This window comes from Episyrphus balteatus, chromosome 3, assembly GCF_945859705.1.
Source record: "Episyrphus balteatus chromosome 3, idEpiBalt1.1, whole genome shotgun sequence".
Taxonomy (NCBI): Eukaryota; Metazoa; Arthropoda; class Insecta; order Diptera; family Syrphidae; genus Episyrphus; species Episyrphus balteatus.
The window spans coordinates 98,225,627-98,253,116 of NC_079136.1; the positions used below are offsets into that span (position 1 = coordinate 98,225,627).

General features: G+C 29.8%; 2 protein-coding genes across 4 annotated transcripts in view; both read left to right on the plus strand.

Moving 5' to 3' along the window:
* The first annotated feature begins 1,737 nt into the window (after nt 1-1,737).
* LOC129916950 (40S ribosomal protein S13) lies at nt 1,738-2,684 on the plus strand. The gene is made up of 3 exons (XM_055997217.1): nt 1,738-1,871; nt 2,085-2,212; nt 2,280-2,684. Exons 1-3 carry the CDS (start codon nt 1,849-1,851, stop codon nt 2,582-2,584), a joined length of 456 nt encoding a protein of 151 aa, XP_055853192.1. The 5' UTR covers nt 1,738-1,848; the 3' UTR covers nt 2,585-2,684.
* A 7,734-nt stretch (nt 2,685-10,418) lies between these two features.
* Nucleotides 10,419-27,490, plus strand: part of LOC129916928 (probable multidrug resistance-associated protein lethal(2)03659) — a 35,523-nt gene continuing 18,451 nt past the window's right edge. The window contains exons 1-3 of one of the 3 annotated variants that reach the window (XM_055997148.1): nt 10,419-11,164; nt 17,918-18,011; nt 18,382-18,467. In XM_055997148.1, the coding sequence (XP_055853123.1) occupies nt 17,935-18,011; nt 18,382-18,467 (163 nt within the window). In that variant the 5' untranslated portion in view covers nt 10,419-11,164; nt 17,918-17,934. Of the gene's footprint in view, nt 11,165-16,283; nt 16,490-16,516; nt 16,636-17,917; nt 18,012-18,381; nt 18,468-27,490 lie in introns of those variants that run through there. The other 2 variants (XM_055997149.1, XM_055997150.1) reach the window with 2 other exon arrangements.

A 27,490-nucleotide genomic window follows, 5' to 3' on the forward strand; every position in this document is an offset into this window, starting at 1 on the left:
CAGGTATTATAGAAAAGTACAAATAATAGAAATATAAATCAAAACAAATTCAAGAAAAAACATCCGGAAATAAGTTTTAAAGAAAAAACAAAACAAATTTAATTTCGTTCAAGATTTCGTTAACGAAATTTTGTATGGAAAATTTCGTTTCGCATCAGCAGCGTACTAGGTTTTAAGGCTAAACATAACTCACACACGGCCTAAAAAAAGCCAGCTGTACAAATATTTAATCTGTTGTTTACCAACTTTTATCTTCTGAAATCGATGGTAGGGCTGAGGTTTAGCGCTGGGGTCGGATCACCGCACAAGATTACGATCATACGTTAACGTTTTGACTATTGCTCTCTCTATTTAAACAATAGAAAAAGATAGGGACACATAGCAACCACACCCCAAGTAACAATTTAGCTTTCATAAGGGTCAATGCAAGCTATTTTTTGACTTGTTTAAGAAGAAGGACATGTCTTATGCAAATCATTTTGGCGCACATTATCGAATTTCCCCAAGACCTTCCTCCACAGGCAATCCACAAGCTAATAGCTTGTGACGAACAGCGTAAAACGACCTTATGCAGGCCTTTTTACAAAACAATGAAACATTTTAGGGAAACTATAGCTTCGCTAAGGAAACTATCATTTGCATTGGATGTTATAATAAGGCCTTATGGAGGTTGTTATAAGAAGTTGAATTTATGAATAAAAAAAAAAAAGATTTTATTGATTTTTTTTTTCTTTTAATTTTTTTCTATTTTGTTTTTTCTTCTTTTTTGGCCATGTCAATGCTTTTCCTGTCGTTCTGAAATGGGAAGAATTTTATTTTAATTGAAAAAGAACACATTTTTTTTTATTTTACAAATGGCCCCGCCAGGAATCGATCCCACGTACCTCTGCATACCAAGCCAGCACCTTACCAGTAGACCATACTCGAATATTAAAGATGAGTGGCAAAAAGGGAGCTAATTGAAACCTCACATAAAAATGCAATGTTTTTTTCTAAAGTGTTACAAACATTGCATATCTGCAGGATAAAAGCTTTGCATACTTATTGGTGAAAAACAGTGCATACTTGAGAGATGAAAACATTGCATACTTACAAGAACCTCTTGGAACAGGTCTTATGAAAGCCTTCTGTCACTTGAAAATAGAAGGCTTCTTTAAAACGGTTCAAACAGGTCTTATGAAGGTCTTCTTTAACTTATATTTACAAGGCTTCTTCTAAACACTTCCAGATGGCCTTAAGGAGACCTCCTTTGTTTCCAAAATGGATGATTTGCGTAAGTAAGCCTTAAACTAAACTTATACAAACTATAGCTTGCCGAATCAAAGAAAATGGACCTTTTGCAAGTAAAATTGTTACTTGGGACGTTAACGAACGTATGCCGTAGTTCGAACCCTGGTTCATGGTCCATATATATGTTAAAATAGTCAAATTCATGCTTGAACAAAAGTTGAACCACAGCTATATAATCCGCTGAAATCATCAAGTTAATTTCCTGAACCAAGCTTGAATCACGTTTGTAAGAAATTGTATGCTTTGATATTTCAGAGCTAAAAACATATATATTTTTTAACAGTTTCATGATCTGCTCAGATGTAAAAAGAAAAACGCCAATTACTTTGATCTTCACATATACTTGTACAATTTATGCTCTTTTTTGAAAAAAAAAATAATAAAATACTTTTACATTTCTCGGTGCTTACTTGGCCTTAAAATTAAAAATAAGTTGTCAACCTTAAGTTTCCACAACTTTTTTTCTGCTGAATGTTGTCCACACTTAGTTTGCAGCCATGTTGTCCAACTCTCCACTTCCGTTCCGTTCTTTCTCGTGTACAATAAAAATCTGACAAGATGGGTCGTATGCACGCTCCTGGGTAAAAATACAATTTTTCTTAATTAAATAGCATAAATTCAAGTTTAAATGTAATTTAAAATGTTCATCAATGTATTTCCTTCACTAAGATGTGAAATTTTCGTGTCTAAATTGAATTTTTAAAGTGATATCCACAAACTTGTCATACATGTGCTTCTCTCCGAGTTGATTTTCTAATCGGCACTTTTTTTTTATTATCTTCTCAAATTCACAGCAAGGGTATTTCCCAATCCGCTCTCCCATACCGAAGGACAGTACCTTCATGGCTTAAACTTAACGCCGAAGATGTCAGGGAACAAATCAAGAAATTGGGCAAGAAGGGTATGACCCCATCCAAGATCGGTAAGTGGCCACTCTCATTTTGAGTCGAGACGATAAATAAACAATTTTATATCTTTTCCTTTCACAGGTATCATCCTCCGTGATTCCTATGGAGTTGCTCAGGTACGTTTCGTCAACGGAAACAAAATCCTCCGTATCATGAAATCAGTTGGTCTTAAGCCTGATATCCCAGAGGATTTGTACCATTTAATCAAGAGGGCTGTTGCTATGCGCAAGCATCTGGAACGCAACCGTAAGGACAAGGACGGTAAATTCCGTTTGATTCTTGTCGAATCAAGAATCCACAGGCTCGCCAGGTACTACAAGACCAAGAGCGTACTCCCACCCAACTGGAAATACGAATCAAAGACAGCTTCAGCTTTGGTTGCCTAAGATGTTCAGTGATAAGAGTGGTTGTAGTGGAGTTCTTTCTTTTTTTATATTTTAACACAAAAAAAAACATGGAATAAAATAAGATGCCCAAAAGAAGAAATTTGCAAGTTTTTTAATTTTACTTTAAAAGAACAACGGATTAAATATTGTTTACAATCAGTTTTTCATTTAAGAATCTGTTCCTGAAGTTTTAAAAACGGGTATGAAATGTTTTTTTATTTCTGTTAATGGATAAGCAAATTTGCTAAAAAAAAAAAACTAGCTAACTTTTAATTGGTCCAGTGTGCGAACAGTGAGCCCAGTTCGAATACGAGTTTGATAAAAAATGTATGTACTTTCCTCTGGCGACACGTCTTTGCTCTCTGTTCTAGTGCAGTAAGAATGTACATGGGTAGTATGAGACCCTTAATTCTTGATACTAAAATAATTCACCTTTTTCTGCAACGTTTGATCCAACCGAGCTTGATTGATGTTTCTATCAGACTTCAGACAAAAATGCAACCAAAAAGTCGAATGTTTTTGAGTGCATGTGTGGATGCATTTAATCTTTCATGCTCTACTAGACATGTCGATGGTCCCATGCAAAAACATACTAAGTGCACATAGTATAGTTTTCAGTTATGTATACCTTTCGAATCCTCGTACCTATCAGCTTTTATTTTTCATAATTTTTTCATGCAAATCCAACAATCGGCTAGAAAGATATAGGCAAAAAAGGACTTAGTATACTGCCCTATTTTATCACTTATTCCAAACAAAATCATACTAACTGCATTTTTATGAATAAAATTTCTACTAAACATATTCATACTAGGTATACTGACTTAGTTTGCTCTGCATGGAATTCTTAAAAGTTTTATGAACTTAAGTTTCATTTAGTTTTTTTTTTAGTACAAAAGAAAAGAAGCTGACACCTAAATGTATCTTAGTATGCTTTTCAGTAGTTTTTTTTTTGTTGCCTGGCGTATGGTAAGTACCGTTACAATGTTTGTGCCTTGAAGAAATTTCCAAAGTATTGTTTTGGACTTGAATTTGTTTTTAAGTTTTCTTAAAGACTAATTAAATCATGGCTTCGAGGGCAAGGGAAATTCTTGATCTTGCAAGTAAAAGAAATGAAATGTAGTCCATTGCATTTATGGGGCGACCCAGCAGTTTGTACCACCCCCAAAATTTTTTTTTGCTCATTCGATAGAGCATTGGCTGAATATCATTACCCTGATTTTTTGCACTCGGGAAATCCACCTTTCGGCCGCCACCTTGGATTTTAGTTTTTGTTGAATATCTCGATTTCTATTTATCCTACATAAAAGTTATGTATACAAGAAACGCGTCTTTTATGTTAAGAACATTTTTTCGATATTCTGAATATTAAAAAAGTTACAAGCCAAAAAAGTAAAAACAAAAAACGAAATTGCCTACGTTTCTTGTATACACAACTTTTATGTAGGATAAATAGAAATCGAGATATTCAACAAAAACTAAAATCCAAGGTGGCGGCCGAAAGGTGGATTTCCCGAGTGCGAAAAATCAGGGTAATGATATTCAGCCAATGCTCTATCGAATGAGCAAAAAAAAAATTTTGGGGGTGGTACAAACTACTGGGTCAAATTATAAATGCACTGGACTAATAGGTAATCGCATTAAAAGTTCAAAATTCTTCTTGAAGTAAAATATAATTACATTATAATTCAGATGAAACTAAAAAAAATCTTGCAAACGAAATCATTTTTCTTGATTGATACTTCGGATTTAGGCTTAGAGGATATAATATATGGAGTGCTTGTTCCTATACCTAATACATTGTAACGCCATATGCATGGATAGGGGTCGCACAGTGGTTCCCTTCTATAGAGTAAGTGGAAAAAACCTATAAAAACCGAACGGGTGGACTGATTTGATTGAAATTTGGTATATAAATTAAATGAAACGAGTTCTCATCGTGGTTAAAAAATTGTGTGTCGTGCTTTAAAATTACTCATTTTTTTTAAAAGTTGTATTGATTAATATATTTATTCTTTTTATTTACTTTTTTTGTTCTTTTTTTTCTTAAAAATGTAAATGTCTCTTACACTTTAAGGCAAATTAAAACTGAATACAGAGAAGGTTTTTCAGAAAGCAAAAAATTAAAAAGTTTCATAAGTATTATAGCACCTTAAATTTATACTTACTAAACTAGCCCAAAAAATTAAGGGAACAAAAAAAAAAATTGTGATTTTTTTAGTGATTTTCGATAGATATATCTATAGTATAAAAATGATCGTATCATGACAAAACAAAAAGCATTGAAAGCTACATTCCTCTAATTTTAAACTAAATATTTTATTTCTAATGGTAAAATAGCTAAATCTTTGGAATTATTCAAATACCAAAATTTTCCAATTTTTTTTTGTTTTTACTTTTCTCTAAAAAAAGCGAAAAAATGATTTTTATTTTTATAACTATTTGGCCTTAAGATTCTTTATGTTTCAAACTTCTACGATTTACGATTTAGACTGCAATATCAGTCATCACACCAAAAACCATACTTTTGACTTTGACTATCAATATCTCAACAACGGATCTTTTTAAAGAGAATTTAAGGATACATTTGAAAATTTCATTTAATTCTCTACAAATAAATTAAGTTTAATTTGTTAAAAAAATGTTTTCTTGCATTTGAGATCATTTTAGAAAAGCTATCAAAAAAGGCCTTTTTATGGGTTTTTAGAAAATGTGCTGCTGTTTTATAACTATGGGTGATTATGAGCAAAATCAAATTCTTTTGAGTTTATTTGAACATTTTATTATTAAACACGTTTAAATTTTAGATAAACCAAAGAAAATTACAATTTTTCAAAAAAAAAGTTAAATTTTGAAAAAAAAAATCATATCGTTTTTGGATATTTTTCCTTTTTTGGAAAATTTTTGATTTTTCTTTATTTTTTGGCTTATCAGTGATGACTACATAGACCTCTCATAATGTAAAAAAAATTATTTTATCAAAAAAGCCGTTAAATTAGAAACGATAATACCGATTTCAAGTGCTGTTTGAGTGACACGCATTGCTACACTCAAGAAGCTCTTACGGGAGAATGGGTCAAAATGGGTCATTTGTTTTAACACCATAAATAGTATATATCATAAGCTTTAAATTAATACTAAAATGAACGTGGAGCATCGTGGAGCTTTTTTTTTATAGGCTGACAAAGAGTAAAAACTACTCGCTCTAGAGGTGTCTTTATATAATATTCTGGTTTTTCTGATTCAAAAGCAAAGTCAACAATCGGTTAATGTAGACTTAAGGACAAATATACCATTAACAACACTACATACTTTTTTTTTTTTTTAAAGCTCTATTCTTTAAAAAAAAATCGTCAAAAGTTGCAGAAAAAAAGAACGAAATTTCGAAAATCTTAAAGAATCTAGTTTGAGCTAAGTATACTTGGGACCAGGGCTATGCAAAAAATTAAAATTGATTGCATTCTGTATTTAAATATATTGTTAATCGAAAAACCAAATCAAAAAAATTGAGAAAATTGTTTCACTTTTTTGGGTTTTTTCCATGAGGGAACCACTGTGGGTCGCTGCCTTCGTTTTTCAGTGCGAGTCCGGTTCCGCAGCTGTAAATAAACACGCTGGTTGATGACAGTCATCAAATGAAAATAAAATGGGAATAAAATATCCTCTAAGGATTTAGGGAACTTTTATATAGAAATCATTCGAAGAAGCTTTAAAATTTAAACAAACAAATGTTGAAATTTCTATTATAATGAAGTGTTAAAATGAGTTATGCCCGTCGTACGCCTAGCGTTGAACGCACTCAACGCGAAGTTAACAAATTAATTATAAAAAAACGACGGCACTAAACGTATACTTAAAACGCAAGAATTTGTCGCTTATTTTCTTTCGTTCATCAAAAACAAACAGGGTGTCCCAAAAATTATGGATCAAACGAAATATGGTGATAGAGCTCTCGGAATACAATAACTTATTCATCCCAAATCCTTACGGCTTTCGATTAAATGCAATATTTGTGAAATTTCGAAAAATCCCTACTTTTACTTTGCAACTGTATTTTGCTTCCTCCCCCAATTGATTTTTGTTTTTTTATAATTCTTTCATTAAAACATTGTCCAATAATAAGAAACAATTAATTGATCATAATATCTTTTATTTCGTTCATCATGTTTTTGAGTACTATATTAATAAAATTAAGCTATTTTTTGTATTCTTATTTTTTTACTTTTCAACTTAAATTGAATTTACTATCGTAAAATTGTAAATTGTACATATTCTAGATAGGTACTCTAAAAGATTTATATCTTAATGTGTCTTTGTTAACTTTAAATCAAATTGAAATTGAAATTTTCCAATTCCAATTTTTTTTAAAACTCAATTTCTTACATTTATTTCAAAGCAACACGCCGAAAAAAATTTGTATGGTGTGACACTGGTTTATTATTTAAAAACTTCTCCCGATAATGCAGTTTTAAAAAAGGCATAAAAGTTTCCAAAGTTAAAGTAAGATCGAAAAATATTACAATTTGAGTTCAACAAAAGAGGGGTTTTCAGAGCAAAAATCAACAACAAATCTGATAGCGGAATACACAAGGAATAATAACGAAGATAAAATAAAAAAAATTGATTGAATATAATTCAATTTTAAAGTTCAAGTAACCTCAACTCCAAAGCGTTTCGCTTAGGTACGACCGATCTAACTGATGAGCCCACTGTCGTACCTGGGCGAAACGCTTTAGAGTTAAGGTCACTTGAATCTTAAAATTGAATTATACACAATTGAATATCTCAAAATGTTATTTTTTTAAAGAAAATCTTAGTGACAACAAATAAGTGGTAAAAAATTAGGTAAGCAAATAAAAATTGTTTACAGGGAATCTTCAAGCTAAAATTTACCAAAAAAAAAAATATAATATAGGTATGTTGATGGAATTCGCGTGTTTGCATACCGATTTTTGATACAGAGAAATTTTAGAGCCCATGACGCAAGGAAAAAACAGCAGTTTATGGAAATATGCGAAATAACCTCAGGCCTAATCGTTTTTTATTTTCGACCATTTGATTTGACAAATAGGATAAGAAATAACTCTGATCTCCAAAAAAAATATTTCGTACCTAAGTGGAAATAGTATTAAATACTATTATTTTCATTTTGAAAATCTTACAGAGTACCAATTCAAAAAAGGAACGGAAAGGACTTACGGAACGAAATACAAAGTAGGGCATCGAAAAACTAGAAACTAACCTAAATCGGTTAAGTCGAAAATTTTTATACAAAAGCTTCTAAATAGCCGTAATATTTAAAGTAGTGTCCGACCGAAGCTTCGACTTCGGCCATCGGCTTCGGCCAAACCTTCGGCTTCGGCCATTTTAGGCCGAAGTTTTGGCCGAAGAACCGTAACAATTTTAATTTTTGAAATTTTTGAGTACCGAAGAAAAAATTGCAATCTTTTCTTCGGTAGGTATTCAAAAATTTTAAAACACATGTGTGTCATCATAAATAAAAATAATATTTTTTTCCATTTGGTAAGGAGAATTCTTAACTTTTTCAACCTTAGGCTTCGGACGAAGATTTTCTTTCAGCCTAATAATTCGGCTGAAAATCGACCTTCGGTCGGACACTTATTTAAAGGTTAAGCCTGGTACTCAGATCGCGCTAAATTTTAGCTCCCATACAAATTATCAAAAAAAATTAGCCGAGCTAAAATGTACATATCCCATACAAATTATCGATAACTTGTATAAGAGTTTTATCCTGGCTAAAATTAAGCTCGATATGCGTACCAGGCTTTGAACAATTTTTTTTAATATTTCAATTTTTTTAATCAGTTTTTTTTTTTTGAAAACGGGTTTATAATTTTTATTTGAAATTTTGTTTTTATGTGTTGAATAATAATTTCTTAATACTAAAACGGTAGGGTGGGTCAAAAAAATCAAAATTCGTTTTTTTGATTTGGTACCTCGAAAACTCGATTGCTAGACACCTCTAGAATATACTCACCAAATATGAGCTCTTTATCTTAATGGGAAGGCCCTCCGCTTTTCAATTATCCATTTTTACATCAAGCTTCTACTAAAAAAAAATATATTTTTTATTAATTGAGCGCTCTACAAAAAAGGTTAAATACAATTTTTTGAATTACATATCTAACCGTTTAGTAGATATTTGTGGTCCAAAAATCGAGAAAATCTTTAAAAATTCGTTTTTTGTTCTTAATTTTGTAACAAATTGGAAAATTATAATAATCAAACGCGCATGACATATTCTTGTAGGAAACAGATTGCTCCACAAAAAAACAACTTTTACGTTGAGAGCAGGAACAGGCGACTCCTCCGTGCATTTTATTAAATACAACATCGTAAATGTCTATCATGGGGTTATTTTTTTATACTGCATAGTTTATGTCCCTTTTGTATTCAAAGACAACAAAACTGATGCCTGCAAAATAATAATCTGTTTATTTTTTAACTCTCAACAATATGTAGTCGCTTGTTAACCAAAACCTGAAATAACAAAAAATAAATGTTTCCCACTAAAGGAACCGAAATAAAAAATTTACACCGTGAGTGAGTAAGCCGGTTACCAGTGGATCGTAAAATAAAACTCACCAAGAGTGTGTTATTATAAAGACCTGCAAAAAGGTTGAGGTTTATTTTCGATCTATGATTTCATAGGTTTTTTTTGTTCCGAAGAAGATTCACGATTGCAAAATAGATTCCGAGGGAAGAAAATTTCCTCGGAGCTGCACGATAGGGCCCATACTAACAACTATTTGTTTGCACTCATCTTCTTATCTTAAATTGATTTGCTAATGGTTATATAGTCTTGGGAAGACTTTTTTGAGCGGTTGGATTAAAAAAGTCTTACGTAAGGTTTTAAAAATAATAAAGCTATGAAACAAGAATAACACCTTATCAGCGATTTTTTTTACGGAAACCAAGCCATACTTTTGTCACTTTTAAAGTAACGTGAACTCGGACCCGAAATCATTAATATTCCATGACGTGTGGTTTTTGTGATAATTTTGTTAGATAATGAATAACCTTTTTTTAAACTGATTTCGAGGTTATTTTATAACCAAATGTACTTTTGAAAAATTTTCCTATTAATATTTAAAAATCATAAGTTTTTATATTTTTTGTATGAGTAAAAACCTGTTTAAATCTTCTCCAATATCTCTTATTTCCTGAGATATCTTAAGTTGAAGCTCATGTGAATTTTTACGCTCAGAATATACCTATTCGAATTTGCTAGCATTATGGACCTATAGCTCACTGGTGAGCCCGCTTTTTTTTCTACTTACCACATAGAGAAAGCCAGAGTGTGGGAAATTAGGACACAATCTACATTTCTATAGTATCCATAGACAGCTACTCTACACCATCATAACAAACCTTATTCATGCATTCTTCTTTTAAATTTATTTTTAAACTTTTTTAGAACACATATAAATGTGTTAATTTCTAACTGATCGTTCTGCACTCAGTTTAGAGCTAGAACTTTGAGAGTTTTGCATTTTGGTGCAGGTGCAACTACTATCAAACTTTTTTTTGGAAAATAACAAATAAATTGGCTAAAAAAATGTTTTAATATTTTTTTTTTGTTATATCAAAGATAAAAATACTACAACCTTTATTTCCAGTGTATTAGCCTAGACACAAACCAATTTAAGACAGCTGTTTTATGTTATCTTATCGCAAACACCATTCCAGTTTACACACACACACACACATACACCCCCACCGCATGCGCTTTTTGTTTTTCGATGCCGATTTCGATACTCGAAATTATAATCTGCAAAACAAAAAATACACACTTTGCTTTTTTGCAGTTGAGTTGTACTCTTTCATGCCGCAATTTAATTGAAAAATTTAGTTCTGTGTGTGCTCATCTTCGATTTGGTGCTGTTTTCCCGTGGTCCCGTTCAATTCGAAAAAAAGTGTGGCCATTGGATTTTTTCCCAAATTATTGTTGTCCCTTTTCTGGTTACACATAAAAATAAAAAAAATTCATCACATCTGAAACAACAATAAAGTTTTTTTTTTTTTTTTTCTGTTTTGGGTGCAAAATGACTACAAACGAATCTTAGATTTTTTTATTTATTTTTGTATATTCTTTTCTTATTGTTTATTCATAATAAAAACAAAAATAATAAAGAAAAGTTAATTTATATCTTCTTGTCGAGTTAGTAAACCCCTTTTTTTTGTTGGTTGGTCTATTAGATAATTCTAATTCCACCTTTCCGTTCGGCAATATAAATTTTGTGGTGCTGCAAAAAAAGTTGAAGTTTTTTGTATTTGTAGCGAAAGAAAAAAAAAGTGCGTCTATTTGGCAAACGATAACTATACCAGCGGGGTAGAGGGGATTTACTCGATGGATTTTTTGTTGTAGTTTTGTTGTTGTTTTTTTTTTGTTGCTGTGCTGTGGTATTTCGTGGGTGCTTCCAATTATATTATTACAAATTATATATATCTCCTGTTGCGCCGTAGTACAAATCGATCTTCTACTTCTAAGAAATTCGTCACAAGCTATCAATAGTTTATTGTTTCTTTTCTTCTTTTTGGTGTTTCCGACCGACTGTGGTAAGTATGTTTGATTTTTTGCTAATTTCTAGTCTTGCAAAATTTGAAACCCTTGTTAGTAAATTTTCAAAAATACTAGTGGGTGTGATTCCCTTGTTTTTTGACAATTATCTTCTTTAAATTTAATAGGTAAAGTCGATGGAAAACGTTTAGTTACGTTTAGATTTCTTTGTTCTGTTCTGCTTATAAAAGTCGGATGTTTAAAAATCCAAGTCCTAGTAGACAGTGGGAGAATACATTATTTGGTAACGGCTAGGTATATAATAGGTCTGTTTGGGTACTGCCTTAAAACAGAAATATTTTTACTTTTTTCAACATTGTTAACCCAATTCCTGTTTGAGTACTCTGAAACTGTGCAGTTTTGTACATTATTTTTGACAAAAATTGAAATATTTCTGTTTTAGGCAGTACCCAAACAGACCTAATATGGATAGGTATTGCCTTGTATTATGTTGTTATGATGTCATTGGAAAGTTAAATATTATTAACGATGTCTATTCATATCATTTGGAAGATATGTAGGCTAGAGATTAGCTAGAATCTACGGTTTCGTGTCTTACCTACCTACCTTCCTCTTTTGGATAAAATATCAAATAAACCGAAACCTGGGAGTAAAATAAATATAAGCATTTGAATGTTTTTTTTTTTTTTTTTTTGTTACCAACGTCGCACACTGGGGCCTACTATATGGGAGGGATGCCCATAAGTCCATTTCTTAAATTATAACTTTTACGTTTTTTTGTGTTTTATTTCATGAGTATATGTGCTTCCCTATCTTTTTCTAAGCTTTATATCATGAATTAAGCACAACAGCCTAAGAAGTGAAGCATCAAAGTGCAAAGTTTGATACCATTGATTTCATCCACTTTTAGTGGTTAATCATGGATATAATTTTTTTCTTCGTATTAAGTGAAAATAAAAATAACTAAAAATTATCAGCTATGGGCCAAGGTAAGTAGAGTTCACTGAAGTGTTTTTTAGAATTATACTTTTTAAAATATCAGAGATATTTGAGGCTAAAGTCGGAGGTCTTTTTTCGAGAAATTATCGATTTTCATGGAAATGCGCAAGGTTCTTTTGAAACTATTGCCTGTTTATAATGCATATAGGTACTCTTAACATAAAACTGAACTCAAAAGTAAAAGCCTCCTGCGCATTTCCATGAAAATCGATAATTTCTCGAAAAAAGACCTCCGACTTTAGCCTCAAATATCTCAGATATTTTAAAAAGTATAATTCTAAAAAACACTTCAGTGAACTCTACTTACCTTGGCCCATAGCTGATAATTTTTAGTTATTTTTATTTTCCATGATTAACCACTAAAACTGGATGAAATCAATGGTATCAAACTTTGCACTTTGATGCTTCACTTCTTAGGCTGTTGTGCTTAATTCATGATATAAAGCTTAGAAATAGATAGGGAAGCACATATACTCATGAAATAAAACAAAAAAAAAGTAAAAGTTATAATTTAAGAAATGGACTTATGGGCATCCCTCCAATATAGTAGGCCCCAGTGTGCGTCGGTACCTAGTTCAGGTACCTTATTTAGATAACTTGGATGTACAAAGTTTATACAGGGTGATTTAGGAGGAATGTACCAAAAATCTAGAGCGTGAATGTTGAGTCAAGACAAGTAAAAATCGTATAGGAGGGGGGTCTATTCCTCCTCGTTTAGCGGACAATTTAAAAAAATTAACTTAATTAAAAACAAAAAATTATTAAAAATCATCGGTTTCACCCATATTAACGTGATCTACTTAGGTTAGGTTAGGTTAGGTTAAATGGGCTGACAGTTGATCTTGTTACCGTCACACTTAGATCAATGTAGATCCCTTGTGATACCCTGAAGTATTGTAACTTCATGAAAAAGTGATAACCTATGAATGCTATGGTTGTTCGAGCCATTTGGAGGACTTTACAAAGTTCAGTAGGCTATTGCCTGAAAGTTCCGAAAGTTCTTCTAATTCATTAAAGAAGTTGTTTCCTAAGAATTTTTTCCTAGTGCGACAGAGTGCTGGGCAGTGAATGAGGAAGTCAACAGTGTTTTCCTGTTCGTCCTCATTGCCGCAGCCTCTGCATAGATCATCCGTACTAAGCCCCATTTTCTTTTTGTGGTATCCTAGTAGGTTATGTCCCGTTAAGACGCCTATTAGGGATCTTAAGGAAGGTTTACTAAGTAGTAAGATCTTATTTGATTTTTTCGTGATCTACTTACCTTTTTGTAAAAATCTTAAATGAAGCAATTTTATGGCATAGTTTTTGAAAAATTAGTTTTCAAAATCAAAATAAAAAAAAAAAAAATTGGAAAAAAATTAAAACTAATTTTTTTCAAAATTTTATGTAATTAGGTACTAATTTTATTTTTAAAATTCGATGGTCTTATTTGTTTTTGTTTTTAAACAAAAACAGAAAACCGGATCCAAAAATATCTTGTCATTTTCGAGAAATTAACAAAAAATCAAAACTACTTTTTTCCAAAAAAAAAAAAGGAATAGCACGTTATTGTTGGTGAAACCGTTGTTTTTAATTATTTTTTTTCCAAATTAAGTCAATTTTTTATTAAATTGCCCCTCACCGCTAAACGAGGGGGAATAGAGCCCCCCCTCTCCTACGATTTTTTTCTGTCTCAATCTCAACTCAACCTACACGCTCTAGCTTTTTGGGGTTGACTTTCCATTAAGGCCGCATAGACCAGTGCCAATCCGGTTTTCAGAAGTCAAAAGTTGAACAAATTATTAGCAGCATATGGGTGGTGGAAAAATTTAGGATAAATGGTAGATGAAAGGGGAAAAATAAATTGCCCACAAAAAAATTGGTGGAAAGGGGGTGGGTGTTCGAAAAAGTGGGGTGGGTGTCAAAAATCATGGTTTTTTAAGATTTCTGTCAAAATTAGACGTCCTATCGAAAAAAGTCAAATGCAAAAGTTGTAGGTAGTATAAATGTCTACAACTTTTACTCAAACAATTTTTTTCTATAACCTCAAAAATATTGAAAAAAATGCAAAAATACGATTTTTTGATTTTTTATTTGTATCTTTTACAAAAATGGTTGGATTTTAACAAAACTTGGTTTAAAATTATTTTTTATGTTTTCTATCTATTAAAAATGTTTTTGGAGCAAAAAGTTAATTTTTGGATTTTTGACATGGTAATATGTCAAAAACGTGATGTGATAGAATTTTTCTGACTTCCTAGAATGGAAAAACATCTGGCATCTCGAAAGTAATGACTAAAAACTTCAATGATAAACGTAAATTCCATTTGCGTGCGCCTTATACCTTGATCTGCAGTCTGAATCTATTTTCTTCAAACTTGGTGGTTATGAATTTTGGGAGATTCCATAGAAATAGGTACCTATTACCTAACCAAAATGAAGAATTTTAATTTTCTTTCATGAGTTCTTACATTAAAAGCTTCAATATTCCTAACAAATCAGCTTAACATTAGGTTAATATTATATTTGAAATAGCGAATGTATAGTGAAATAGCCAAAATTGTAAGAAATTCGAAATAAAATATTTAATAGATACAGAAAATTTTGTATTTGCAATAACATTTTTTCTTTAATGCAAAATATTTGTATTTGCAATAAATATACCTATTATTTTAAATGCTAATATTTTTCAGTTGCAATAACATTTTTTTAATTCAAAACATTTTAGTTGCAACAAATATTTTAATGTTAATAATTTTCAGTTGCAAACAAATTTTTTTTAATGCAATTGCTCTCAGTTGCAATTTTTTTTTATTTGCAATAAATATTTTTTTTAATTTCAAATTATTTTTTTTTATTGGTATTTTTATATTTCTGATGGGATCCTTTGTTACAAACAAAAAACTAAAAGTATCAAAAAAATCACTTTTACTGCCTTTTCTTTTTTGCTTTTTCTTTTGAAAAAAAATATTTTATCACCAAAAATAACTGTAGCTGTAACTGTCTAATATCAATTCCGGAAAAAATACTTGTCTTAAAACTTTGAAATATATTTTTTTAAATTTTATATGGAAGGCAAATGCAAAATGGGTTAAGCCTGCTCATATTGATTGGAAATCTTGCTTTGCGTTGTTCAACCCCCCAAAACCATACAAAGTCACGAATTTAAACATCCAGATTCATAGATTTGTTATCAGCTCTCAGTTTATAGCTACAAAACATTTTGGTTATACCTTCCACTCTCAAAATTTGCTGTGGACTCTTCTAAGATTAATAAAATAATTACCTAATCTAAAAAATCAAGAAATCGATCTTCATCATTCATGACAAATTAATCAAATAACAATTCATGAGTCATATACCCATGTATTAGATTACGAATTTCGTGATGTTATGTTATGTTGCCAAAGTTCCAAAAATATGAAAAGTAAACGCAAATTATATGTAAAGCTTCTTCAGGCAGGGTTAATTTTGTTTAGTTTTGAATTTCAAATGAGACAAAAATTAGAATAATGTAAACATTATAGTGGTCTCTATAAACAGTTATAATATATGAATGAATATTTTAATACAGACAATCTTTTTTAAATTGTATATGAAATTTTTTAAGGAATCCACCACAAATGAAAATTGGCTTTTAATCCTAAAGGTTTTGTTAAATCCCAGTGCACTTAAATGGTAGAATTAATTTAATGTTAATTCAAAGTAAAGTTGTAGCTATTTTCAAAAACAACAATTTATATACCTACCTAGGTAGTAGTAAGTAGGAAGACCGTTGTTAAGATAAGTACCTACAAATTTAAAATTGTTAACAAAGTAACAGCTTGATTATTCCTTTATCTAGTCATGAAGCTTGGAAGTAAGCTAGTAAGTAAGTATGTGTGTAATTCAACGCTGAGAGTATAAATGACATTTCAATGAAACTGTTAATTCGCAGTGAAAAACCGCAAGATTCTTACGACTTGTCACGATAAACACAATAAATTCTCAATTGTGTTAGTAATATTCAATCAACGAACTCTCACAAATATATAAAAACTGAGACAGCAATAAATCTTTTCTTGAATAATATTCAACAAGCTTTACTGCTAGCTATATAAATATGTAAAAGAAAAAAACCGGGAACGACAAAACGTCTGGCTTCAAGCCTTTGTCCCGCAAGAAAACGAAAACTGGTTTAGTATAACTATTGCAAACTTGCACATTACACCTCTTTCCGTTTTGTTTACGTTATTCACTTGCACTATGCCTGCCAACATAAAATAAGTTTTTGTTTTGATTAAAATTATAAATTAAATTGAGCGAAGCGACCGGTATACAAAAACTAAATAAGTGAGACAATACCGTAGAGCGGTTTTGTGTTTCCGAAGCGGGAGGAAATCGATTTGGTTTGCAAAACTTTTGCTTTTGCTTTTTTTTGTTAACGATTTGCGTGTGAATGAATATCTACTCTTTCTATTGTTGTCAATTGCCTTTAACTATTTCTACTTAACTTTAATTTATCTGTTCATAAACTTTAAATGGAAATTGTATGGTGCGTGCATTGCAAAAAATACATATAAATCCGTATATATGTGAACTTATGTAGGAAAATAATAGTGCAGATATTATTGTTCTCAGATTTGTTTTATGTACAATAGATATCTACTTATGTACATATTTTTTATCGTAAATTGTTAATTCAGCTGAATAGCTGAATTTAGGAAAGTATTTTGTATTGATAAGAAACCACACTGTGACAATAATAATGAATATTGAAACAAAAATATTAAACATTAGGGCTTGAGTGAAGGTCACGTGACACGAGCACACGGCAGCGTGGCTGTTTAATGTATGAGAGTGTGTGCTTGTACCCACTTCAAAGTATTAGTTTTTGTAACTTAATCTTGGGCTTTTTATGACTCACGAATCAAATCTTCACGCTTCGCCTAGAAAATATTTCACCGGCTTGTCAAATGTAGTGTGTGATTTTGTATTATGAATAGCGAATTAATTAACTTTACTACCTATGACAGATTCATTACAAAATGTAGGTAACTCCAATAATGAGAATCAGATGATAAGAAAATTAAATCACTTTAAAATATTTATGGTTATTGATTTGCATAAGTTGAACTTATAGATCAGTGCCAATCCGGTTTTCCAGACGCCAAAAGTTGACAAAAGTCTTATCATTTTTCTTACTATTTTTGAGGTTCTATAAAAAAATGATTTGAATACTTAAAACGACCTAATGATGCCAAGTGATTTATTTTACATGTTGGTAAAAAAGTGATTTATTTTACAAATTGGTAAAAAGTTTCAAATTGCATTCATCATTTGCAATTTTTTTATACTTAAATTATGTAATTAAACCTCATTATCTTAACTTTTTATGTATGTAGTTAGTGAGTTTTGGTTGTCAACTTACGATTTATGAGTGAAATAAAAGAGTTTTTTTTTGTATGGAAAAAAACCTAGACTGATGAGATAATGGTTTTTGCAACTCTTCTCTACCCAATAGTACACGTGTGTGGTGTTTGTACACAAGTAAAAAATATGAAAACAAAATTCCCTTTGTACAAACTTCCAGCTCTACATCTGTTTTTATTCTTACTTTTCTAACATTCGGCCTTATTTCACAGTTGGGACGTGGCGTTATTTCACTTTGTAATGTGCAATAAAGCCGAATGTAGAATTCATATTTATTTCGATTTCGTAAAGTAAAATAACCCCGAATTTTGGAATTCGACCTAGTTTCGAATCTGTTTTTTGTTTTTAGTTTTATTTGAAAGTTAAAATTTGAATTTTAATTAAACTTAATTTTTATTTTTCAGATTAATAGATTTGAAACATGCAGTCCATGAAAGCAGATGCTTTGCCACAGAATCCTCGGGAACGAGCGAATCCACTTTCGTTTTTATGTTTTTGGTAAGAATAAATTAATTTATATAAATAAATACATAACCATTTTTTGAAAATAACTTTTAAATATTTTAAAACAAAGTTTCAAAAAAAAAAATTATTAAAACAAAAAAAAAAAAATCAAAAGAAACAAAAAAAAAATAATTTTTATAAAAAAAAAAACATTTATTAGCAAATCCGTTTCGTATCTCAAAATTTTCATTTTATAACTTATAGTCAATGTAAATAAACTGATTCATACAAATATTTTGGATATATAGCTTTCTTTTCTTAAAAAAAGATGATAAATTAAAATGCTTAAACTGTATTTAAAAATATGAACATCACTTAAACTTTTATTTGTTTTATTTTATAACACATTCTTTTTTATTTTCAGTTACACATTACCCACATTTTGGAAGGGTAGAAAAAAAGTTTTAGACTCTAGTGATCTTTACTCAGCTCTCAAAACTCATAAATCAGGTAAGATTTAATATTAGTTTAAATTTAAATAAAAATTAAAATAATACTGATTAATTCAAAAAAGACTCAGGCCTTATAAGACTCAAGCCTTATCAATTAAGCAACTTTGTTGCTAACTTTTAATAACGGCACGCGACTAAAAACAATCATCTCTAAGTCGTACAAAAAAAGAACTTATTAAAATGCTACACTACAAATTAATTATTTGATAAATATAATAAATCATTGATACAATATAATGAAACGTTGCTTATACCATTGAATGAAAAATAAAACCCATCAGCAAACAACATCATAGCTAAACATTATATTTCTCTTATCGTTGAACTACTCAGAAGAATTTTGATCCGTACAATAATTATTGCAAGTCATGCATTAAGATGCGAACGCTTTATAGTATGTAAATATTTTTTTAATAGTCTCAACAAAGATAATAATTATGACATCTGCAAATTTGTTTTGATATAATTTTAAGTTTTTGGTATACTTTTGATGACAAGCAAATAAAGCCATCGGAATTCAGAGTGAATAATATCTTAAAATATTTTTTTTAAACCTTCAAATTTATACCAGAAACGCGATGTTGCCAGACCAAATCTTTAAAGTAGTCTTGTAAAATAGGGATTGATCATCGAATTGTTGCTAACATAGAAAAAAAAAATTATATGCGTTTTTATGGACCATTTTTAAAAGTGGATGTTTTTGGTTCCATGATTTTTGAAATTTAGCACCTTGCTTCTAAAATATTCTGATAACACTGCTCCTGAGTCAGAAGACAGAACTTCGTAGACTTTGTATGCTAACTCCTGTCTTTTTCTGATATGTCTCAGGAAATTGTTCTCCTCTGCTCTGTTCTGAATTGTCTCTTTTTTTCTTATAATTGAATAATACTCCAAAAACCACAGATAGGTACATATTATGTTTCTGAGTATCATACGAATAACGTCTTTTCACTCTTATACATGTTTTGGTTTATGTATAATCTTATCCATGATCTCGTTACTAGGTACCAGTTTATATGATAAAATCTAATTTTATCAACCGATTAAATCGGTTAAAAACATCTTGATATTTATGACATACTCAACGGAAATTTTTATTTCCAGTTGTATTGATCAATAAATTAATTTGCAAAATATTTCGAAGTTTCATTTTGTATGGTTTTGTTACTGTAGTAAAGTTTTTATTATAAGAAAAACAATAAAAATAGAAAATATGTTTGTCTTCCGTAAATAAAATATACACTTGTTCAAGTGTGTTTTCAAGATAAAATTAATAACTTTTAATTATTATATGTACCTGCCTCCAATTTTTGTTTATGGAAAATACGTCACTGAATTAAAAATACAAAAATTTGATTATCACTTTATTATTCTTCTATTCTATATCAGCACCTGAAATGGTTTTTACCGCACGTACCTACATTTATTGTTTATTAGAAGAAGCTTTATTTATAAACTCTGATGAAAAAAGTATAAGTAGGTAAATTGAAAACAATTTTACCATTTTGCTCGCAGTGAAATGTTTTGCAACAATTTTAAAACGAATTTAGGTAAAGAGTAAAATACCAAAACACACATCGAGAACGGACAGCTGTTTGTTGTGGTACCACAGTGGACCCATTAGGTCTTAGTGATTCGGGTCTTAGCTCATCAGCCAATTTAAGCTAACCCAATCTATAATTTCTTTAATACTATCATTTTGGCTCTATAACATTTGTCACACTAATAGTTTCTAATCGATAATGATAATAATTTCATATTTCCCGTTATTGCCCGTAGTAAAGATTTATTAGGCTATAATAATGATTTCAGTGATTAAATTCTCTGTGATGTAGCTCATGGATTGTGTCAAATTAATTTAAGTAGTTTCAAAAAAGGAAAATAAATTATATTTGAGTGTTTTTAGTTTGTTCTCATCATTCATCAATTACTTTTTAATTTGTATCGATAAATCTGTAAACAAGATTTATTGACTGCGATTAGTTGGCAACCACAGTTTTTATACTTTAGGAAAATATTTGGACTTGGAAACAAAAATATAATTTAAACTAAACATATCGATGATAGAAAAACCAAAGATATCATTGTCAGTATCCCGTCTGTTTGTATAGTTCAAATCAATGACCTGGGATTAAATTTTATGCGTAAGGGGTTACCTACGAGTATTACACTCTTATTGCGATTGTCAAATATCAATAAATTGATGATTGATAAATGCTGAAATTCGATGTCTAATAACTCAATGATTTAAATTTTTGATCATTCCTATTAATGCTAACCATCTAGAATTAAAATATCTAAAATTGAAAAATATTATTACAAAGTTGACTGATTTAGAAACAAATTAGATTTTAAAATACTTAATTTAAATATTTATACACTATCAACTATGAAACCAAATTGTTTGTTTTTTTCTATTAAATTGCATTAGAAATAATTTACATAATTTGCTTTTTTTTATTTTAAAGAAATAACAATAATTATAAATCTTTTAATATCATTCACTTAATAGCAAAAACGTACGACTAAATCGTGTACATATTTTAAAATAAAAACGACAATAGATCGATTTATGGTTACTTCAAAAACGAATTGCTTTAAATAATTAAATAAACAACACTTGAGCGTAAACAAAATAAAATAAAATAAAACAAAAAAAAAAAACAGTAAAACATATGACCATAAAGTTATATTAACTAAGTTGTTAAGATTAATAACACTGGTCAACAAAATTGAACTTTTTTTTGCCACAAGAACCAAGATATACTTTTCTAGAGGTCTTTAATGTGCTGAACTCGAATCTGAAGTCAGAAAAATTTGATTGGCCTCCGTTTTTGGAATATAACCTTTATAAAATGTTAAAAAACGTTATTTTGGCTGTTTTCGAGCTTCTGTTTTCATGTGGTGTAATTCATTACAAACAAATTTGTTCCAGTGATTATAAGAAGAGATATTCTTCTTTCAAAAAATGTTTAAATTTTCCCGATATCTTTTTAATTGGTCGAGATATCTTAAGTTTCAGCTAGTAAGCCAAAGAAAAACTAAATTTAGTCTAAAGTTTAATATACTTTTCTAGAGGTTTTTGGGTCGCTAAACTCGAATCCGCAATCAGAAAAATTCTTTTAGCTTCCAGTCTTGAAATATACCTTACCGTTATAAAAACCGTTATAACCGTTATTTCAAGAACGGAGGCCAATAGAATTTTTCTGATTGCGGATTCGAGTTCAGCAAACCAAAAAGTATATTTTGTTTCTTGTGGCAAAAAAAGTTTAATTTGGTTGGCCAGTGCTGTTTCTGAGTCAAAGACCAATCCTTAAATTTTAAATATCTCGGGCAAATATCGGAAAGACTAAAACATTTTTTGGAAGAATAAAACCAGTTCTTATAGGCACCGTTACAAATTTATTCATAATGAATTACCCCACATAAAAACATTACCTCGAAAACAGCCAAAATGACGTCTTTCGGCATTTTCTAAGGGTAATATTTCGAAAACGGAGGCCAATAAAAATTTTCTGACTTCAGATTCGAGTTCAGCACATATAGAAAAGTGTATTATGGTTCTTGTGGCAAAAACCTTGTTGACCAGTGTAATTTAATAAAACAAGTGTTTTCTTAAGCGTTATGATAAGCTTCGCGTCAAAATTTTCAATGTTAATACTTATTCAAATTGCTTGAGTTATTTTTAAAGACATATTATTAAATATTATTTTTAAATATTATTTATTAATGATAACATATCAAAAATTTAAATTCGCATTGTGTTTTAATATCTCGCTTAGAGCGTGTACCTCCCATACAAAATTTTCGAGTTATTGCAATGTTCACGAAAACAGCTCGGCTTAAGTTTTTCTCAAAAATTCCATTATATTCTTCGACTTTCTTACAAATCTTAATTTTTGACTTTACATCAACTCATCTAATTATTATGATATTACAATTTGCTATAAATATTTTTTAAAATTTGTAATAGAAGGCAAATATGAATCATAAAAATTGCATTTAAGAAACTTCGTTGCTCCATTTACCTACTCTAATTTGCCAGACAAGCGCTTATGTAAACATTATCTTAAGTGTTTCGGCTTTACTTCACTTGGCTATGCCTTACACATATTTCATTTCAAGAATGTATAGCTCTGCAAGAAAAATTTTAGTCTAGACAAGACGGTGTAATTCTTATAAACGTTTGGAGAACGTTAAACGTTTAAAATTGATAACACCTAATTACATGATATCAAGTAATAGAATATCAAATTACATATCTCTTGATGGTTTGGCCTTATTCCATTTCAAGAGTGTAGTTCTACAAGAAAAAGTAAAGCCAATGCTTTCAATTTTAGTCTAGACTAGACTGGGTACTTCTTATAAACGTTTGGAAAACGTTAAACGTTTAAAATTCATAATAATGTAATTACATGATATCAAGTATTGTAATATAATATCAAATCTCGTTTAAGCTTTATTTATTGTTATTATGGAAATAAAATTTTAAAAAGATATAACTTGATTGTTATTTTAATAAACATTTTTTTTCGCGATGATAAAAGTTTACTTCTACAATATAATCATTACATACATACATATATTGGAAAGGCTTTTATTGATTATCGTTTGTTAACATTGGCTGGTTTCTAACTGTTTATCTGTTAGTATGGATTAAATTTTTTTTTAATATACTCATACGTTGCATTACCTTGCTGAATTAAAAGATCTTCCCCTAATGTTTATATTTTGATAAATATTTATTTGCAGAAGTTCTTATTTAATAAAACAAAACAAAATTGTAAAGTTGCAGTTCACGAGCTGTCAACGTTAACATTGGCGACAGTCATCGTCGTCGGCGTGGAAAGCTGATTAAACGTAGAAACGCCAATGATTTCCAATTCAAACTCAAACCAAGTTAACAAAAAATGTCATAATGTCATATAAATAAATCAAATTTTAAGAGTAAAAGTAGGACAATGAACCTTCGCCGCGTCGCCGGCTGAAAATGTAAATTATAATTTTTTTTTGTATTCATCAATTAAATCGAATTGATTTATCATCAATTCATGTTTTTTTGGGAAGAAATAAAAAGTATTACGACTTAGGATTTATTATTTGTTTATGTTTCTTTTTATATTTAATCAATGACGTAAGGTTAATCTATATTTATGGAAATTTAGAAGAAAAAAAAAAGCAAAATCAAAGATGAAGATGAAAATGTTGTTTAAAACTACACAAATTGTGGTTTTGATGTATGTATGTAGTTGTTGAGTTAGCATAGGAGAAGGAACCAAAGAAATTTTAAAAACATAAAATAAGTTATATAAATAAAAATGTACTTAATTATTTTTTTTAATACCACCACTTTTAATTAGTATTATGGCGCGTTTCAGAATAAATTTCATCTTCGGATTTAAAATTGAACTGCTTAACTTTTTGGCTAGTGAAATATGGTAGGATGATTGGGCTTGAATGTTGACACAAATTGATGATCATCAAACTTTGCTAAAATATTTTGAAAACGTATTTGGAAGCTTCTGCTGATTTTCATAAATTTAGTAGATTTTTATTATTGTATTTGGAATATATATTTTTAGTTTATTGGAATAAAATGCATTTTAAAGTCATTTAAAAATGTCTACTGCCAGTAATAAAGTTATAGAGCCATGGTCTATCGATTTCCATTGCACCTTACTATGACGAGATCTCCTTGATATGTGTGCGCTTATAATGAAAAACCCGTTTGTTAAAAACTTCGAAAAATAATGATAGTATCTTTTCGTAAATTAGTCAAATAAGGGACAAGAACATAATATGTTTACAATTCACCAAATAGTTTTAATATTTTTTACAACGATATTAATTAGAAACTGCATTTCCAATTGGTTTACCAAAAACTCATAATTTTCATGATTTTTGTATCAGATACTTTCTTTGAAAGTCAATGACATTGCCGCCAATTCAACAGAATCAAGATCATTTTATGTACTACAACAAGGTACGTCAAATTCAATTTTTAATAAAAGCAAAGAGACAAAAATAAAGTAAAATAATAACTACATAACTCTTGTGTGAACCAGTTGTGAGGGAGCTGATTTTGTATATGAAAATACTGATATGTATTTAAATTGGAATCACTGCTGAATGCTGTCCTTAATTTGATTTGCCTCTTTAAACTACATACATTACAACAAAAATAATATTAATTGTATTCGCTTTTGAGTTATACAGTAGGTAGACGAAGAGAAAAATTCAATTTAATTTGAGTACTCTGAATAAATCTTTCCTTTTAAAAATCAGTCTTCTCTAACAGGAATGAAATGCCTGTTTTCAAAAAAAAAATAAACTCCTGCTCAAAATTAACTCACACATTTTTCGTCTGAAGTTATACCCCTGCATCTTATTTTAAAAGGCTTTAAAATTCTTTGGTGCATTTTTTTGTGTTTTGTTATTGTTTAGCAAGTCGAAAAAATGCTAAACTGCAACAGTATTATCAACCAAAAAAAAAATAAACCAAATTTAACAATTCAAGGTCTGAAAACTGATTATAAAATAATTTTTATTTTTAAGAAGAAAAATTTTAAAAAAATGGAAGCGGGTGACGGTTCTTTCCCATAATTGTATGCAATACTTGGTATAGTCTCCTCTAGCGCATATGACAACCTGGAGTCGTTTGTCCATTCCACTAATTAACTTTTGAAGGTTTTGTTTTAACACTTCTTTCACTGAAGTTTTCAGTTGATCAAGACTGCTTGGAGGTGGATTTCGGTCGCGAATGCATCTTTTCAATATTTCCTACACATGTTCTATTGAATTCAAATCCAGATTTCTGTGTGGTTAATCCGAAGCTGGAATATTAAAATCTTGAAGATATTCTCAAACTACTCTAGCATGCATTATCGTGCATCAGACTAAACTGTGGACCAAATCTAGGGGTGATTGGAACCAGATGCTGTTCGAGGGCATCAGTCAAGTATTTTTGGGTACTTAACTTAGGTCTAGAAAGGCTCGCTAACTCCGTAGGTGTTGTAAAGCAGATTTAACTCCATGAAATTTTATGACTCTTCTTTAAAAGGCTCGCGGGTTAACAGACAGACTTCAGCAAATCTCTCCCCAAATCTTCCCGACAAACATATTATTCCATACCTTTAATTTAAGATCACTATTGTCTCATTTGAGAAAATAACCATGATGCTGTGGCATAAAGTAATAGCAGGACTTTACTTTAAAATAAATAGGATGTGCGTTAAATTTGAGCAGGAGTGTATTTAAAAAATGTTATAGATAAAGAAACGTTGACCTTTATCGGTTTTCTCTACAAAAGATGTTTTAACACTTTGCTTCTTCCGAATGATCCAAGAAGATACATTTTTCTTTGAATTTGATACAGATTTTTTTTTTTTGTAATTTTCAAGGTTGATTTTTTTAAAATATCTCCTTTAGGTTTTAAAAACCGCCATATTTTTGGGTAATATTTTATCAAACTCTTTAAAACTAGATTTTTAAATTTTATGTTCTAAAATTCTTAAAAACAATAGTTGTTAAAATGTCTCCTTAGTTTATTTAAATTTTTTTGGGGATTTTTATACAACCGATTTGGAACCAAAGTCTTATAAGTGGAGATAAAGAAATATTTCTATGTAAACCGCTTAGCATTGAAATACCATATTTTTATCACTGCTTGAAATATATCTATAGGTCATAAATAAGTTATCAGGAGGAAAATTAGATCTATACCTATATAATCTCAAACTAATTTTGGGAAATTTGTTCTTTAAATGAATTTGGGTCTTATGACAAAAAAAAAAAAACGTTAATTTAATTGGGTGTTATGTCTCTGCGTCTGTATTCATTCTTACTCTTCTAACATTTGGCCTTATTTCACGGTTTTGAATAACCGGTATTTCACTTTGGCAAAAGGCAATAAGGCCGAATGTGAAAATTCGGCGTTATTTTGTTTTCGAAAGTGAAATAACGCAGTATATTGGGATTCGGGATTGTTAATATTGCCTGAGCTATATTTTTCTCCTCATAACTATTTTAAATCAATCAGATTCCATTTTTCTGATTGTTCTTAAGTAGTGTACAAATTTTGGATTTCAAATTTGTTGCTTATCCAATTACCTACATTAAAAAGTGAAATATTCATAAATGTAGCATTTTGCTATCACAAATGGATAAGGTGTGATCTATGATATGGAATGACGTTTTTCAGTCGTTCTACTCAATAACTGATAAAGAGGCAGCAATAAGGTAAATCTAAGATCAATCGATTGTTGATCTTATAAACCCAACACAGTTTTTTTTATTGATTATAAAAATAATATAAAAATAAATATTGTCACTATCCACGTTTAATTAATTTAAAAAAAAATATTTAATCAATTAACTTTTTTTTACCATAATATTTTTTTAAAGGAAAAACATTTTTTTTCTTATCAATAATAAAATAACGCAATAGGCAATTATGTGATGACTTTTTGTATAGTGCCGCAGCTATTCGATTTCGTCGTTAATGATCATACGTAATTGTAACCAAAAAAAAAAAGACCCAAATAAAAATTGTTTATAAAAGATAAGGAAGACTATCTTCAGTTTTTAGTGTCTTAAGCTACATTAATAATATTATTTTTTCGTCATTTCTCTTGATAGCTTGGTTGTTGTAGATAATAATAGGTAGCGAAAAGAGGGCCACATTCAAATAGACAAAACCAAGTTATAGTTAATTTATTAACAATTACATTTGTACAGTGGATGCAGGGAAATAATTACAGGTTTAAATAAATCAAAATCAAAATTATGTACTATGTTTCCTTTTAGAATTTGATGAAAAACCATTAGGGTAATTCCATGAAAAAGTGGACACGAATTTTGAACAAATTATGCAGTTTTTTTTACTCTTTGTAATAGCAAATTACTATTTAAAAACGGTAACACTTTATGCAAGTTGCAAGAAAAGATTCTTTGTTGTATTCCCTTATGGATAGAAATTAAATTCAAGGAGAATAAATAATCTTAAAGCATTTAAAAAAAAAA

Excerpts from the sequence above, each read along its gene's own strand:
- LOC129916950 (XM_055997217.1), top strand. The coding sequence starts at position 1,849 with ATGGGTCGTATGCACGCTCCTGG. Across the intron at positions 1,872-2,084 it reads GGTCGTATGCACGCTCCTGG|CAAGGGTATTTCCCAATCCG; the intron begins GTAAAAATACAA and ends TCAAATTCACAG. Across the intron at positions 2,213-2,279 it reads TATGACCCCATCCAAGATCG|GTATCATCCTCCGTGATTCC; the intron begins GTAAGTGGCCAC and ends TTCCTTTCACAG.